This window comes from Nematolebias whitei, chromosome 11, assembly GCF_014905685.2.
Source record: "Nematolebias whitei isolate Nwh7 chromosome 11, NemWhi1, whole genome shotgun sequence".
In the NCBI taxonomy this organism is placed as follows: domain Eukaryota; kingdom Metazoa; phylum Chordata; class Actinopteri; order Cyprinodontiformes; family Rivulidae; genus Nematolebias; species Nematolebias whitei.
The window spans coordinates 18127015-18143491 of NC_056508.1; the positions used below are offsets into that span (position 1 = coordinate 18127015).

At 42.3% G+C, this 16477-nt stretch overlaps 1 protein-coding gene across 1 annotated transcript in view; it reads left to right on the forward strand.

The window, feature by feature from the left end:
- The window catches only part of plxnd1 (plexin D1), a 115668-nt gene that overhangs the window by 12262 nt on the left and 86929 nt on the right, over positions 1 to 16477 (forward strand). Inside the window, exons 4-6 of the mRNA XM_037684712.1 lie at positions 56 to 156; positions 6904 to 7033; positions 16206 to 16383. Coding sequence (XP_037540640.1) covers positions 56 to 156; positions 6904 to 7033; positions 16206 to 16383 — 409 coding nt within the window. The remainder of the gene's footprint in view (positions 1 to 55; positions 157 to 6903; positions 7034 to 16205; positions 16384 to 16477) is intronic.

Sequence of the window (16477 nt, forward strand, 5' to 3'; positions counted from 1 at the left end):
GTGTGTGTGTGTGTGTGTGTGTGTGTGTGTGTGTGTGTGTGTGTGTGACGGACAGATGCTGAGAGTGAAAGTGGCACAGTGTGACCAGTGGAAGAGTTGCAGAGACTGTTTGGGAGCAGGAGACGCCCACTGTGGCTGGTGCACCTTAGAGAACAGGTAAGACCCCCGTCCCCCTCCCTGCACACACACGCACACACACACACACACCTGTTTTTGTCTCTGTGTCTTTAAGTGTCCTCCAACTTTCTAGTAAAATGTATTTCTAACAAATTATCACATAACTAAGGTCACAGTTTACTCTTCATGTCTGTTTGTGTGTCTGTGCTTGTCTGTTAGCAAAATATCTTATGCACCAGTGTGGATTTTAATGAAACTCTCAGAAGGTAATCAATAGGTAAGAATCTACATCTGATTGACTTCTGGACTGAGCTCAGTTTACGATGAACTTTAAAAAGAAGTCAATAATTTGGTAATTTTTACAAATATTGAGCTAAAATTTGGTGGAAGTGCAGTCGGCGTTCAGTCCATGCTGTCATGATGTTTGCTTGGACTGTTTGAAGCTGTAGCATAGTGTAAGATGAGATTGTCACTTTGATCATTGGACTCAATAAAACCTCTTTCTTCTATTTATTTAAATATATTTTGTCACCCTCACCTTGAATCTGCTGCTCGTCTGACTGAGTGTTGGCAGAATCAGAGAGTGTTTTGTGTTCCGAGGCCCGTTGTTGGATCAGCATCGATTTGTTTTGTGTTTAGCCTCCAGACGCAGGAGTAACATCATTGTTAGGTGCAGCCTCTTGGCTCTCAGGTTGGTGGTGGGGGTGGTGGTGGTGGGGGTGACAGGTCGGGAGCACTCGGCGAGGAGTGACTTGGCTGAAGTGGAGCTGTGATTAATGTGGCTCTGTCAGGACCGGCTCTCTGCACTCGCCGGGAGAACATGTGCGCCTTCCAACTCTGTTTGTTTGTCTGCATCTCGGTGTGTGTGTGTCTCTGTGTGTGTGTGACTGTGTGTGTGTGTGTGTGTGACTATGGTTGCTCAGTGATTAAAGCAGATCAGACATGATAGTGAGTTTTGTGATGAGCTGAGCTGCAGATCTGCAGGCGTGGACACCGCCGGCGGCCATTCAGTGCTGGAAGAGTGGGACCGATGAGTTTGTGGTCAGACTGTCATCCCCTTGTCTCCTCTTCTTATTTATCCATCTCTTGTCTCTTTATCCCAGTCCCTTTCTCGCTTGGCTGCGTTGACTTTACCCCTGTGATTCTCCGCGTCTTCTGCTTTCGTTTCCTCTCTTTCCCATTTCTTGCTCTTGTATCTGAATTTGGGCTTGTATCTCTCAGCCTCTCCCTGGTTCTCTTCTCCTCCCCCAGTGCCCTTGTCCCCATCTCCATCCCTCTACAAAGGAGCGTTGATTGTGATGATGGTGGTGGGAGGGAGAGAGAGAGCACACTGGTTCTTTTTACGGGAAAATGTCAAAGTGTATAAGCCTGCGTGCAAGCATCAGCATGAGTGTGTGTGTGTGTGTGTCGCTCTCTGGCTCTCGGAGGCCTGGGAGCTGATGTCATGAGTGTTTGCGTGTGTTTGATGCGCTGTTTGGTCGGGCCTGCCGGCCGCTAGGCTGGCGCTGTAGTTCAGGGCCTCGGGGATCAGAGAGGGTGGGTGGACAACTACAGACAACTGTGAATGGAGGAAGAAAATTATTTTTAAAAAAAAGAAGCAGCAGATCTCACAATCTGTGAAGCCGCCCGGGACTCTGTGGGGGCCTTTTTGATTTTATGCACGGCTCTGACGTCTCTCAGCATGTCGGCGTGTAGGGAAGAGCACGAAAACATGTCTGTTCACTTGTTGGAGAATGCATTGTTGTCAGAAAGAGAGAGCTGGTTTCTCCGGCGGAGATAAAACTCGCTCCTTGATCACTCCTTTTCATGCTGGCGACGGCTTAATCTGCCACATGTCACAAGAAAGCCCTTAAATATCTTCATTTGGATCAAATCATGCATGACACACCGTCTTCGCTGTTCACAAGTGATCACGCTTATCTGCACGTCCTTATCTCACAGGGACTTTGCGTGTGTTTGTGTCAGCAGGAGCACTTTGGAGGCTCATATGTTGTGCTGCTGTTTAACAGCCTCGCCGGCTGCACCTCATCGCACACTTGGGTGGGGGGGCGATGAGACTTCACAGGTCATATTTTAGCTGCGTGCATTGACTCTGTTTATTTTAAGGAGCTCTTTGGATAGCTCGAGTGCAGAGAGGCAGAGAAGTAGATGTGTTTGTGTGCATAAACTGTATTTATTTATTTATTTATTTGTCGCTGCATGTGAATTAGTGTTTCGGAGAGACAGGAAGTACTTGGAATTAATTTCTCCACAGTGCAGCGTTTTGAGGAAATCGCTGTTTGAATTAGCAGACAAGATATGAATACGTTTTAAGATTTAGTTGTTGGGTTTTTTTTAAACACCAGATGTGCGCGAGTTGGTGTGTGCGTCCTTGATGTTTCCGTACTCTCACTGTTAGTTGGCGTTCATGCAAGAGGGCCTGTCTTTTTTGTTTGTTTGGTTTTTGTTTGGATCTTTTTTTTTTTAGAGGCAATGAAATTTCCTGGATGCCTGCTTCGAGTTTCCACCAATTAGGAGGTATTCAGTGCTCAAATGATAAAATCTGGACTTTACTGGTTAAACCAAATAGATTCTGCCAGATGGAAACAAGGAAGACTGTCACAGTCCTGACACAACAGGAAGGCTCTTGGACTTTCTTTGTCAAGTTTCCATGAGTTGTATGTGGACTTTCTGGTTTTCCTTCAGGCTTTAGGTTAGATTCCTCCTCTTAAAACAGACACCGTTGGGTTATTAGTTGGCTGTAGATGTGAGTCTGTTGAAAGAAGTTTAAGTGTGCATCAAATGACAAGAAAAGAAGTCATCTGTTGCAGAGCAGGTGAAGTAAAGATGGATGCAGAAAATTATTTTTTAACCTTTTTTCATTAAGTACATACATCAAAGTTCATGCTCAATAATCCAGGTTAAAAAAATCCAACAAAGTTCAGTCAGGTCATCTAGACTGATTCTTTTTTTTTTTTTTTTTTTTTTTGTCGAGACATTTCAGCATTAATCCAAAGGACTTCATCAGTCCGAGGAGCCACAACAAACTCAGTCCCACAAGCAGCACACTCACATAGTGGACTAACCAGTTTGCCTGTGATAAGATGGTAAACAGCCATGGCCCAAGTGGTTCAAAACATCAAAGTTCATGCTCAGTGTCTTGGATGTTTTGAACAACTTTGGCCTTGACTGCCTCAGAGGAATTGACGGGGGAAAGGGCGGACTCCAGAAACCATCTTATTACCAGCAAACTGGTTAGCTCACTATGTGAGTGTGCTGAATGTAGGACTGAGTTTGCTGAGGCTCCTCGGACTGACAAAGTCCTTTCGATGAAGGACAAAAAATCTAAAAAAAATTAAAGAAACCATCCAGATGACCTGACTGAACTTTGTTGCACATGTTTGCATGATTCTGGCTTGATGTTTGTTGGACATGCTTCAAACAACACACATTATTGACAAACTGACAGACCAGTCAGAGTCTTTCTGAGGAGGAAAACAAGTTCAAACAGAGCGCCTCACAGAGGACGACAGCCTGCTTAAAATTAAATACTTTTTGCGTCGAAGCATGTAATTATTTTTTACTTATTTTTCTTTCGGCTACTCCCTCCTGCAGGGGTCACCTCAGTGAGCGAACTCGCATAAAATATTTGTTTTATGCCGGATGACATAACGTGGGCACAAACCTCCAGCCTCAGTATTATGAGACCACAGCACTGACCACTGAGCTACGTACCACACCTCCCTGTTAACCATTTTATTTTAGCCAACAACTCAAATATAATCATGCATCAATAAATAAGTTTAAAGTTCAGAATTTTTTAAGAGGATTTCTGTAAAAAAATATTTTGTCTAACAATTAACATCTTACCTGTTGCAGATAACTCCTTGAATGACCTACTTTTGGAGACCAGATCGAAGAGCTCACAGCTAGTCTGGGCAGGGCTAAAACTAAAGTGGATTGCTTTTGTTTTCAAACAAGTCCAATCTCAAAACTTTCTGTGCGGTCTATGTGAATGCTGTTTTACTAACCTCTACAACACAATCGCTCACAGCTTTATCCACGACTCTAATTCATCCCTGACATTATTGTTACACGGTGCCATGAGATATCAGATGTCACGCTCAGAGTGTACAGAGTATAAGCTGGTAATAACTCTCAGTTACTGCCACGTTAATATTTTATTAATTCAACCTTTATTTATACAGATTAGTCTCACTGAGTCACGAAGACTCATTTTAAAGAGAGATCTGTTTTAGCTCTAGATCTGTAGACTTGACTGTAGTTAGAGGCACTTTTCTGTTTTTAAGGCCAGGTGGATTTGGCAGCCATCTTGAATCAGGTTGACGCCAAAAGTTAATCAGTTGTAGGTGACCATCCAATGATAACCTTCTGCTAGTTTAAAAAAAAAAAGTTCTATGATTCATGAGATATATTGGTACCACTTTACAATAAGGGCCCTTATAGATGGCTAAAAATTAGTTTATAGATATGTTATTAATTCCTCTATAAACACTTTATAAATCATTAATAATTGTTTATTATGCATTAATTAAGGGTGACAGAGACAAAACTGACCAGTTTCTTGCCAAATAGTGAGACAAATCTGTTTATTTCATTTAGAGTTGTTATTATAAACATTTCAAACTAAATTACTACCTTATAAGTACAATAAGCATTTGTAAACCTATTTTTTTAGGGCATAATATTAGTTGTAGATACTTATAATGCAGTGATAAAATATAATATTCTATGCTAAAGAAATAGGTTTACAAATGCTTATTGTGCTAACAATACAACTTTACTGTTATAGTTGTCTGTACTTTATATGTTTTGTCTGGAACAGATCTCTCTTGTAAATGAGTCCTTGCGGCTCAATGAGGCGAGCTTTTATAAATACATGTTGAATGAACATGGTAGTAACTTAGTTTGAAATGTTTAACATAACAACTCTAGATGAAATATATAGGTGAACAGATTTGGTTCACTATTTGACAAGAAACTGGTCAGTTTTGTCTCTGTCACCCTTAATTAATGCATAATAATCAGTTGTTAATGATTTATAAAGCATTTATAGAGGAATTAATAACATATCTATAAACTATTTATTAGCATCTATAAGGGGAGCTTTATTGTAAAGTGGTACCGATATCTTGATAGCAGACTCACCTTTGCCTTTCAACAAGAAAACCATAAAAATGTGTCCAACAATGTTCAGTCAAGTCATCCGGACGGTTTCTTTTTTTGTTGAGACGTTTCGTCCTTCATCTAAAGGACGTCATCAGTCCGAGGAGCCACAACAAACTGAGTCATACAAGCAGCACACTCACATAGTGGACCTATGTCCACTATGTCCTAAATCCTTTGGATGAAGGACAAAATGTCTCAACAAAAAAAGAAACCATCCAGGTGCCTGACTGAACTTTGTTGGATTTTCTACCTGGATTATTGAGCATGAACGTTCCTAAAAATTTGATTTTTTTTTAATCACTCTTAAAGAGGCTGTTTTTTTCTGTAGCTCACATCAACATGATCTTGAACCAAGATTTTTAGATTAATTTCCTGGCAGTGCAAATGTCACAGTTGTGCCAAATTATCCAACAGTTATGATATTTTATCCTGTCAGTGGGGTTTTATTAGTAACAGAACATTGTTTTGGCACGGCTGCCTTGAAACCCAGATATTTTGTTAACAGCTCCACTAAAATAGCAGTCATTCTAAAATTAAACAAATATTTGTTTGCACAACAGGAAGGAAGTCAAAAACTAAAGAGGAATAAATAATCAAACTGTCTATTTAAATCCATTTAACGGGACTGCCCAGAGTGCGTTCAGTTTATGAGTTTGTTTGTGTTCGGTTGTTTTGTTCCATCGCTTAAAGACCGTTTTTTGTATTTTTGTCCTGGTTGCAGACCTCATGGTTCTTAGTAAGTGCTGGAGGGACGTCTACTTTCCTTACACACAAATCCTCACACTTATAGGCGGGCAGGCACATGGCCACACACTTTACTTGAAAAACAACTACCAGAGTGTGAAAGGAAAGTGGGCCGTGCCAAACTCATTATGTGTCGTGTAAGGACGACAAGAAATGGTTCCTCTGTGGTTCCTTCTTCCCTCTGAGGTCACTTTGTCCTTCCAGTCTGCGCTGCAGATGAGCTCTGTGCCAACAGCCAAGTTCATTAGAGAAACACAAGTCAGTGTGAGGCCACCTTGCTTGTTGAATGCCCTTTACCAATCCCTCTGTTCCAGATGTTCATCATATTCACAGATTTACACACACACACACACATGCTTTATTTGTGTTCAAGCAAACAAACACACACATTCATGGATGGACTGTTGGCCCGTGTGGATTAAAAACCTCTCCGGTAGTTTTGTTATTCAGATATCTGTAACCGGCCTCTGATCTGGGTGCCTTTGGGGTGGGTTACCATAGCAATACGTGCGACCTAGAGTCAAGTCTCCCGAATCGAGCCAGGCAAACTGTCAGCCAAGGTCTGACTGTGACATTAGGAGACTAGAACACTTCATAACTCAGAGGGAAGCAGACCGTGAATCCCAGCGGTGAGACTTTGTCAAGTCCTGGAGTGAAATGGAAACTGAAAAGTTTGTGCTCTCCTCACAACGGATGAACCGATGGCCGTAAAGCTCGGCGTTCACACGTGCACCACCAGCTGTAACAATGACAGCAATTATTTCATATGATTGTAACGTCAAAGGGGAGCAGAGTTGTGCAAATGCTCATTACTGCAGGTCTCTTTGTCTCAGTCCTCATACAAATCAGGTTTTGTGTTTTCTTTTGGTCCAGATGTACCATCCAGAAGGAATGTGTTCGAGGGCTGCTGGCTCGCTCCTGGATCACTGTGGGCGAAGGTCCCCAGCAGTGTCCCTCCATCACCCTGACACCTCCGGAGATCAGCATCTCTGCCGACATCAAGGTACCATTAATTCTCCGCACGCTGCTGTTGCTGTGACCTTTTCAACAAGCCACACGGACATGGCTGCTGATCTTTATAGAAGCTATGGCAGCAATGGGGTCACTGTATTTAAAGCTGATTTCTCAGACGCATTTATAATCTGACACCTCCCTCTGTTACTGCCCAGCCTATTAATAAAACTCAGCTGATAAGATCAAGCCACTGCTGTTTGATGCTGCAGCACCCCCCCATCCACCCCCACCACTGTCTGGATGAGTACATTTTTAGTTCATCTGTTTGTTTGGCTTCAGGACTGGGACGAGGCTGTCTTTATTCAGTGTCACCGCTCTCATTGCACATCAGTTTAATTCAGTTCAGTTTATTTTTTTTAGCGCTGGTTCACAACAAAAATCATCTCAGGATGCCATACAACAAAAGCAACAAGTCCGTTCAAGTGAGATTTAAATCCAATTAAAGTCAGTTTGATTCATTTAGAAACAATGTACATCATTCACATACAGTACAATATGAAATGCCTATTAGTAGAAGTTGTTTAGGTAAGCCAGCAGATTGCAACAAATCCTAATATATTTAATCTTTATTATAAGAAGGAGCTACGTCGTTGAGAGTTTTGTTTCCTTTTTGAATGTGACAGATAGCAAATGGAGAGAAGCTAAAAATGCGAGTTCTCCTCCTAAAACTCTGGCAGCATCAGAATCAGAATAAGTTTTATCTTTGTACTGAAATACAGTGAAATTATGTTCGTACAGTCTCTGAAATATGGACGGAGTGCACGTAACTGCTGCTATGATAGTGTGGCCTCTTATCCTTTTTCAGATTACTTCTTTTAGCTAGAAAAGTGTAAAAATCCATGAGGATGGATAGTGACATTACAAAAAAGATCTCTTCACACCTTGTCCCATCAGGACATGATTTAAGACATCAAAAAACTCTGCCAGCAAACACATTTATAAACACATTACATATGTATTGGACGACAAGACGGTGAGATTTGTCCATGAAGCACTTCCAGATAGTCCATAGTACTGATAAGATGTTGGTGTCAGCTGGCACAGTTCTGATAAGCCTTCACAGAAGTTCTCAAGGGGGAGGGGGTTGCAATAGAGGAAGCTTTTCCTTAGTTTACACATGTCCCAGGAGAAATTTGATAAGTCAGCCTGCTTCAAGGCCACAAATCGCTTCCATCTTACGGTTTAGCTCGTAAATCAGCTGATTTTGAGTACTTGAAGCACGAACCAAACCTTCCCACAAACTTGGCAGTTTTGCCATGGCCAAAATTGCTGCCGCCGTCTTCCTTAATAGCCAATAACATAGGAATCTGCTGATGCCAAACAGCAGAAACCCTGCTATCATGATTCCAATGATATAAACATCTTCCACTTCCTCCTGAGACAAAACAGAAAGACACATCAGCTCCCAAACTCCCCACAGATCCATGACCTATCCTGCCATGTGAGTCTCAGCAGGGCATGAGGGCTCTCCAGGACCCTGTTGCTTTGTTGAAAAGATTTTGTTGATTGTGTTGAAAGTCCAGCTGACCAGATCCATGACAGTAGTTTTCGTTTCAGAAGATGTGCAACAGGAGCTCTGATACACAGACAGAGAGCAAAAAAAAAAAAAGCATCACTTTGGATTGACTGAAGATTTCTTAGAGAGGTTTTCAGACATCCAGATAATAAAGAATTACCAGCGAGTCTCAGTTCTGCACGAGATGTGAGACTTTATTTGTCATAAATGACGCTCAGCTGCCCAGAAGGCAGGAAGCAGCCAGGTGTGCAACTGCTTTTGACCCTTTGAAATTTGAACCATATATTTGAAGGACTCCCGCTCAGGTTTTTCAATACAATCTGTAATTAAAGCTAATACTTCCCTTTATGTTCTTTCTGATTCTGATAGTGCTTTTAAATTAGACAAACGGATAAATGCAGTTTCTTCCAACTAAGACTCATTGCCAAGGTGAAGTCTAGTCTCTCTTTCAGAGTCCTTGAAAAGGTTTTATGTTTTTATTACGTCTCGTTTGGACTATTGTAATGCTTTGTTTGTGGGTTTAGATAAATCATCTTTACATCTCTTACAAACCGTCCAGAACGCAGCAGCTCGTCTTCTAACAGCAACTGGAAAACACGAACACATAACCCCCACCCTGGCTTCTCTCCCCTGGCTTCCTGTCCACTTCTGGATTGATTTTAAGATTTTATTGCTTCTTTTTAAAGTCTTAAAAGGGTTGGCCCTGTCATATTTATGTGATCTTCTTAACATCTACACTCCAGTAAGAGCACTCCAGTCAATCAAACAGTTCCTTTTAGAAGTCCTCAGATCCAAACTGAAGTCCAGAGGTGATCGGGCTTTTGTGGTTGCTGCTCCAAAACTGGGGAACAGTTTACCTGATCATTTAAAGACCACTCAGACTGTTGAGACTTTAAATCTTTGTTCAAGACTCATCTTTTTCCCTGTCGTCTGATCCACGCTGAGTTTAAGAACCAGTTAGAGCTGATTTTTCTTGTCTGTTGTATTTTATTCTTGTGCTTCTACTGTCACACAAGATGTATTTTCTTGTTCTTTCTTGTTTTCATTTTAGTTTGACTAAATTGTAAAGCACTTTGGTCAACTTTTCTGGTTTTTATGTGCTATATATATTAAAAAAACCAACATTGACATTAAAATATCTTGTAGCACAGACCTTTGAAAAAGAGCACAGACTAGTATTTTAGTACCAACATGGTGGTTCCCAAGGAGCTATCAGCTGAAAACTGGAAGCACAAGAGATGATCAGCTGAACAACGATGCGTTTTTTTAAGTTGTGTTTCAGATATTTGGATTTTTCCTGTTTCTTAAAGACATGAATTTCAGATAAGTTTTTCTTTTAAGTCTGACACGTCTTCTTTTGTTCTCCACTTGTCAGCATGCAATCGAAAGCTGCTTGATTTGTGTGTGTGTGTGTCTGACAATGTGTGTGCTCTGGGCTATTTTGAGCTACAAAAAAGGAATACATTTGTCATGTGCCTTACCACTAAACTTAGTCATCAGCAAATGTGTGCATGGCATTTACTGATACTAGAGGAAAACAGATTAGGGTTTGTTATTAGTTTGTGAATTTAAAATTCACAGTAGATTTTATTTGCCTTCAGACAATAATTATTATGTTTAGGTATGACAACACATTGTTTAATAAATAAACTCTATGTCTAATGAAAAGTAATACTGTAGTTAGGTTACGTTTCTTTAATTTTTATCTGCAGTCAAAAGTTAAAAGCAATAATGTTCCTGCCTATCACAGTAGCACTGATGTAAACAGACTCATACCATACCATACCACTTTATTTATAAAGCACTTAAAACAGCTACAAAGCCAACCAAAGTGCTGTACAGACAAAACAACAGGTAACACACAAAGCACAATACAAAATGAAGTAAATCAGAAATATAGACATAAAAACGATGCAGATAATGACGACAAACTAGAGTGGAGCGTACAGGATCAAAACACAGATCATCTGGTGTTGAAAGATACTGAATAGTAGTGAGTTTTTAAACGGGACTTGAAAACCAAGAGGGAGGGGGCCTGTCTGACAAGCAGAGGTAACTCGTTCCAAAGTCTTGGTCCTGCTACAGAGAAGGCCCTGTCACCTCGGCGCTTAAGACGAGTTACTGGAATTGTGAGGAGCAACTGGTCCGCTGACCTCAGGGAACGTGGTGGGACATACGGTTGTAGCAGATCAGAGAGATGGGGGGGGGGGGACTGTTCAGTGATTTGTAGACATACATGAGTATTTTGAACTGGATTCGAAAGTGAACCGGTAACCAGTGCAGTGAGGCCAAAACTGGTATAATGTGCTCTCTTTTGCCTGTACTGGTTAAAAATCGGGCTGCTGCATTCTGGACCAGTTGTAGTCGTGCAATGGAGGTCTGACTGATACCAAACAGAAGTGAATTGCAGTAATCAAGCCTAGATGTAATGAATCCATGTATTACTGTCGCCAGGTTATTTTTGGACAATATGGGCTTCAGTTTAAACAGCCACCTCAGTTGGAAGAAACATGATTTAACAATCATGTTTACATGATTGTTAAGTTTCAGGGAAGGGTCCATTATCACTCCCAGATTAGTGACTCTTTGTTTTTCTGACAGGGTTAGAGCGGAAAGGTCGATGCAGTGGTTTGTGATCGTGTCATTGGGAGGGAACAACATGACTTCAGACTTCTTTTCATTGAAAATTAAGAAGTTTAAAGCCATCCAGTCCCTGATGTCAGCCAGGCAGTCGAGCAGCGGTTGAATCGAGCATGTACCATTGTGTCTTAGGGGGAAGTAAATTTGACAGTCATCGGCATAGAAGTGGAAGGGCATGTTGTGTTTCCGGAAAATAGCACCAAGCGGCAGCAGGTATAAAGAGAATAGGAGGGGACCCAGGATGGACCCCTGCGGAACCCCCCATTTAAGCTCTGCCTCTGCGGAACTAAAATCCTTGATGGAGACACAAAAGGATCTGTCAGTGACGTAGGATCTGAACCAATTGAGGGCTGATCCTGTGACGCCCACCCACTGCTCTAACCTAGCAACGAGGATCTCATGGTCGATGGTGTCGAAGGCGGCCTTGAGGTCCAATAGGACAAGCAGCACAGAATCACCAGTATCCGTGGGTCTGAAGATGTCGTTAAAGACCTTCAGCAGGGCAGTTTCAGTGCTGTGGAGAGGTTTAAAGCCAGACTGGAATAGCTCTAAGATGGTGTGACCTTCCAGGAAGCACTTCAACTGGGACTCGACTATTTTCTCCAGTACTTTAGAAACAAATGGGAGTTTGGAGACAGGCCGGAAGTTGGACACGACTGAGGGGTCAAGGTTTGTTTTATTCAGGAGAGGCTGGACAGCAGCATGTTTAAAGGATTTTGGCACCACGCCAGTGGATAAACTACTGTTTACTATGGCAAGAATGAACGGACCTAGAGTGGGAAAAACCTCCTTTAGTAGTCGAGGGGGGACCACATCAAAGGGGGAACCAGAAGGTTTCAAGCTGCACATGACCTGCTCTAGAGAAGATAGAGTGATGGGTTCAAAATGGTCAAATAGAGATATAGATTGAGGTGGGATGGATGGGTCATGAGTTGGAGGGGAATTGAGAGCCCTAGTGGTCGCAATTTTTTCCAAAAAGAAATGTAAGAAGTTGTCGCACAGCTCAGTCAAGGCTTCCAGAGGTGATGGTTCAGTGAGGTGGAGAACAGAGTTTAGGGTGGAGAAGAGGACACGTGGGTTGCGAGAGTTTGAGGTAATTATATCAGAGAAGTATTTGGATTTTGCAGCTTTTACTGTTTTCTGATAACGGCCTCAACTCTCTTTAATTATTTGAAAAGAGACCTGCAGCCTGTCTTTCCTCCACTTTCGTTCCAGAGTCTTTAAGCAGACAGAGTTGAACTGGGATGTCAGCTCTTCAGTGGTGGGGAGAAACACCGGGGGCTGAATTATCATTTCAGAGTTATAAGCATCTGTGAAACGTGCAGCAGTGAAATGGTTAATTGCCCGGGTGCTACGTTCACAAATGCACGACTTAGGAGTTAGATGGGGGAGGGTGAACTCAAACTGGACTGGCATGTGGTCTGAAAAAACATTATTACCAATAACAAGATTACTAACAGACACATCATGAGTTAAAACAAGGTCCAGTGTATGTCCGCGCTCTTGGGTGGGACTGTTTACATGCTGAGTTAAATTAAATGAGTCCAATAAATCCAAAAAGTCCTTAACCAAGGGCTTCTCAGGACAGCACACGTGCAAATTAAAGTCCCCAATAATGAAAACATGCTCATATTTTGGTGTGATTTCAGCCAAGAAGTCAGAAAACTAATTTATGAAATCCTTAGATCGAGGTGGGCGGTAGACAAGTGCAAATAAAATCTGAAGTGAATGTCCGAGTTCAAAGACGCTCAACTCAAAGCTGGCGCGGGAAACTGGGATGGGCAGTTGTTTACAGTCAAAAGTTGATTTGAATATTGTTAATAATCCACGACCGCACCGGCCAGATGGCCGCGGTGCGTTAAAGTACAAACAGTTCGGTGGCAGTAATTCCGTCAAGGCGCTGGACTCACCTGGAGACATCCAAGTCTCTGTGATGCAGAAAAAGTCTAACCCGTGCTCTTGAAAGTAATCCCTGAGGATAAAAGTTTTGTTGGTAACAGATCTTGCGTTGACCAAACACATCCGGATACTGTCCAAAGTGGAGCCAGCAGCGGTGGAGTTAGCGCGCTAATGGCCACAGGTTTTCAATAACAGCCCCTCCAGGTCGGTCCGAGCGGTGCACCGGCCGACAACTCCCGTTGGTTACCTGGTCCGGGCACACAGGAAGCTGGCGATGGAGACCATGACCACCGACTGAAGAGGAAGATGCAGTGCGCAGGGCTTTGAGCTTCACCAGCTGACCAGCACGTTTTCCCTGGCGTCTGAAGCGATATCTCCGGGCATGGAGGTGAGGAGCCCTGCGGAGGTAAACTGGCACGTCTGCCAGCAGGGGGGGAGGAGGGGGGGTCCAGAGATACGCTGATAATGGTCCAAATAAGCGACATCAGTGACAGAAAAACGAAGATCCAGAAGCTGTTGTCGGTCATACATGAGGAGTGAATTTATGCCACAGATAAAAAACGAACAAAACAGAAATAATCCGAACACCATCAGCAGAGGTGGATTGCAAGCCATGCACACGGGCACCATCTTACCGGAAGTCTCGTGCTCGACTCATGCTCTTTAAATAATATAAGTGATTTTATTTACAGTGTGGGATCATATACATATGTGCAGGGCTTTATTTGTAAACTGATCGATGCCGGAACGCAAGTAGTGGGTGGGGGGCGAGGGGGTCTGGGGGTCCTCCACCAGATTTTTAAAAATAAAGTAGATGCGATTTCATGCATTTTGGTGTATTTTAACGGGTTGTTAAACTTCTATGTTTACCTCCATTTGTAGGTTAGCTGGTTAGCCTCTGGTTAGCTCGGCATTCACCGCCACCACTTGTTTAGGGGTGGAGATTATTTTAGGAGTAGATGCTGAAATGTTACTTGAAGGGGCAGCTCGTATGCTCGTAAGTGACTGTGGTGTTTAAAATTAGTGTTTACGTAATTATTTTCAGTTTACATATCCAATATAAGTTTTATTCATTCAAGGCAGTCATATTTGTTCATATCTTTATTATTAGTAAGTCTGAGAGTTACCGGATCCAAGCAAACAGTTACTGGAATGCACCCTGTTAAAATAAGAGAGTTCCCAGACTCTGGTTCGGGAGGAGCTGGCTCAAATTAAGCCATGCATATATGTACATACAGGGGAACCTGGGGAAGGAGGAAGAGAGTAAGGATGACTTCTGGAAGGGAATGGCTGGTAATGAACAGGTTTTCTATTCCTTGGTATAGGAGGATTCATGGGGTTAAGAGGAGAGCAAAGGATTCCAGGCAGGTAGGTCCAGGGTCAAGGGGTAGCAGAAGGATCGTGTTAGTAGAAGGGCAAGTGGTGAAGTGGCAGAGGAGAAGCTAAAGGTAGTGCAGATGACATGATTTAACCTTTTTGTTGTTATCTACCTGGATGAATGAGCATACAAACCTTTTTTTTGTACGCCAAGATATGAGATTGCAGAGGTGTGTGTGTGTTAGCAAAATATCACATGAACCACCAGATTGATGTTGAGGAAACGCCCGGAACAGAATCACAGGATGTCCATTCACAACTGATTTATTTTTGGGACCAATTAAATTCAAAATGGCTGCCACATACATCTGACCTTAGAATAACTACATTTTACAGATATTGCACTAAAATTTGGTGTGCTAGTGGCTGAGCATCATCTTCAACACATGAGCACTAACACTTATTATGGGATTTCATCATTTAACTTGAGGCCCTACATTACATCATTTACAAGGTTTTAACACAACGATTTAACTCCGGTGTTTCTCGTCTGCACATGCTCTCAGTTTAAAACTCTAGAAGTGCCTACAGATATGCACTCTTTGAAAGAATGCTTTGTCTTTTGCTGTATCAATTTTATAACTTTTGAGTAAAAGCACCCTTGTACATAATTTCCGTCAGCTTTACTCCGGTTTCTGTTCTGCTAATGAACAGTGCACGGTCAACTTTAAGTTTTACTTCAACTTTTTACTGCACCACAACAAAAGAGACATAAAAACAAGACCTTGCTGCTTTTCTGACGTTGATTTTTAAGTCTCGCTTTCCCGTTTTGCCTCCTTCCCTTTCATTTTTGCAGGTGTTTATTATGATAATGTCAGGTTTTCTTTGACCACCATTCTGATTTAATCAGCCTTGGCAGGATAATATATCTGGGTTCAGAAAGGTGCCTGAGTGGTTCTGACATGCAAACTGTTGTTTTCAATAATCCCTTCTGGTTGAAGAATCATGTAACGGAGAGATAACAATGGCATGATTGGATCAGTGATCTTTGCCACATGGAATATAGTTGACCTTTAATTACAGATGGTAATTTGATGGAGGCCGGGGACGACAGGTCATTAATTGGTTCATTAATCGTGAATATTTGCTTGTTATGAAGATCAGTCCTCAGTGGACTGTAATGGCTTCACCAGCTGCCCTGATTCACAGACAGGAAGCTTGGCTCAAGGTTGTCTCCCCAAACAGGAAGCAGCAGGCGGGAAGTCGGGGCCTTTGCCAGGAAATGATCGATTCCAACGAACAATAGAGTAAAAAAAAATTATGGCCTGTCAGCACATGTTGCAGTCCACCTCAGCTCCTACCTGCTGAGGCACAGAATATCTTCCCCGTTCCTCATCCCCCCCCCCCCCCCCCAACACACACACATCGCACAACCCCGCCTGGTTTTATTTTCTCACATCGGTATAATTTAGTCAAAAAAATCAGACATGTCAGTGAGGTGTTATGTTTCTCATTAAACGTCTGGTGTACCTTGTCACGTACCCAGATTTAAATGTGAAAGTAGCTCGCTGCCGTCTGTTTCTTCATTACACAGTAAGTTCCTGTTTTTCTGCCTGAACTCATGAGCAATCTTGAAGCAACGCCAACCTCCTTCGCCCTCTCAATCACGTGTACAATAACTAAATCAGAATACACATTTGTGAACATGACAAATTCAAAATCTAATTGTTTTGTTCCGTTAATTTGAGCAGCTTTATGTATCAGTTTTGGGTTTTTTTTTTTGTCGTAGGATGTTGGCATCCTGATAAACGGCAGCGTTCCCGATCTGATAGGCTCACGGGTGGAGTGTGAGTACTGGCCCGGGGTTTCTACTGCTGCCACGTTACACCTGGATTATGGTCCCGCTCAAATTCAAACGTGTCCCTCACTACCTCGAGAAAACTACCAACCCATTCCTCCAGGCAAAGGTGAGACGAGCAGACAGTTGTCCATTACTTAGACATTTTTCCACTCGTGCTTTTGTATTTTTTAACAGAACAAATGTAATTTCCTCTGTTGTGT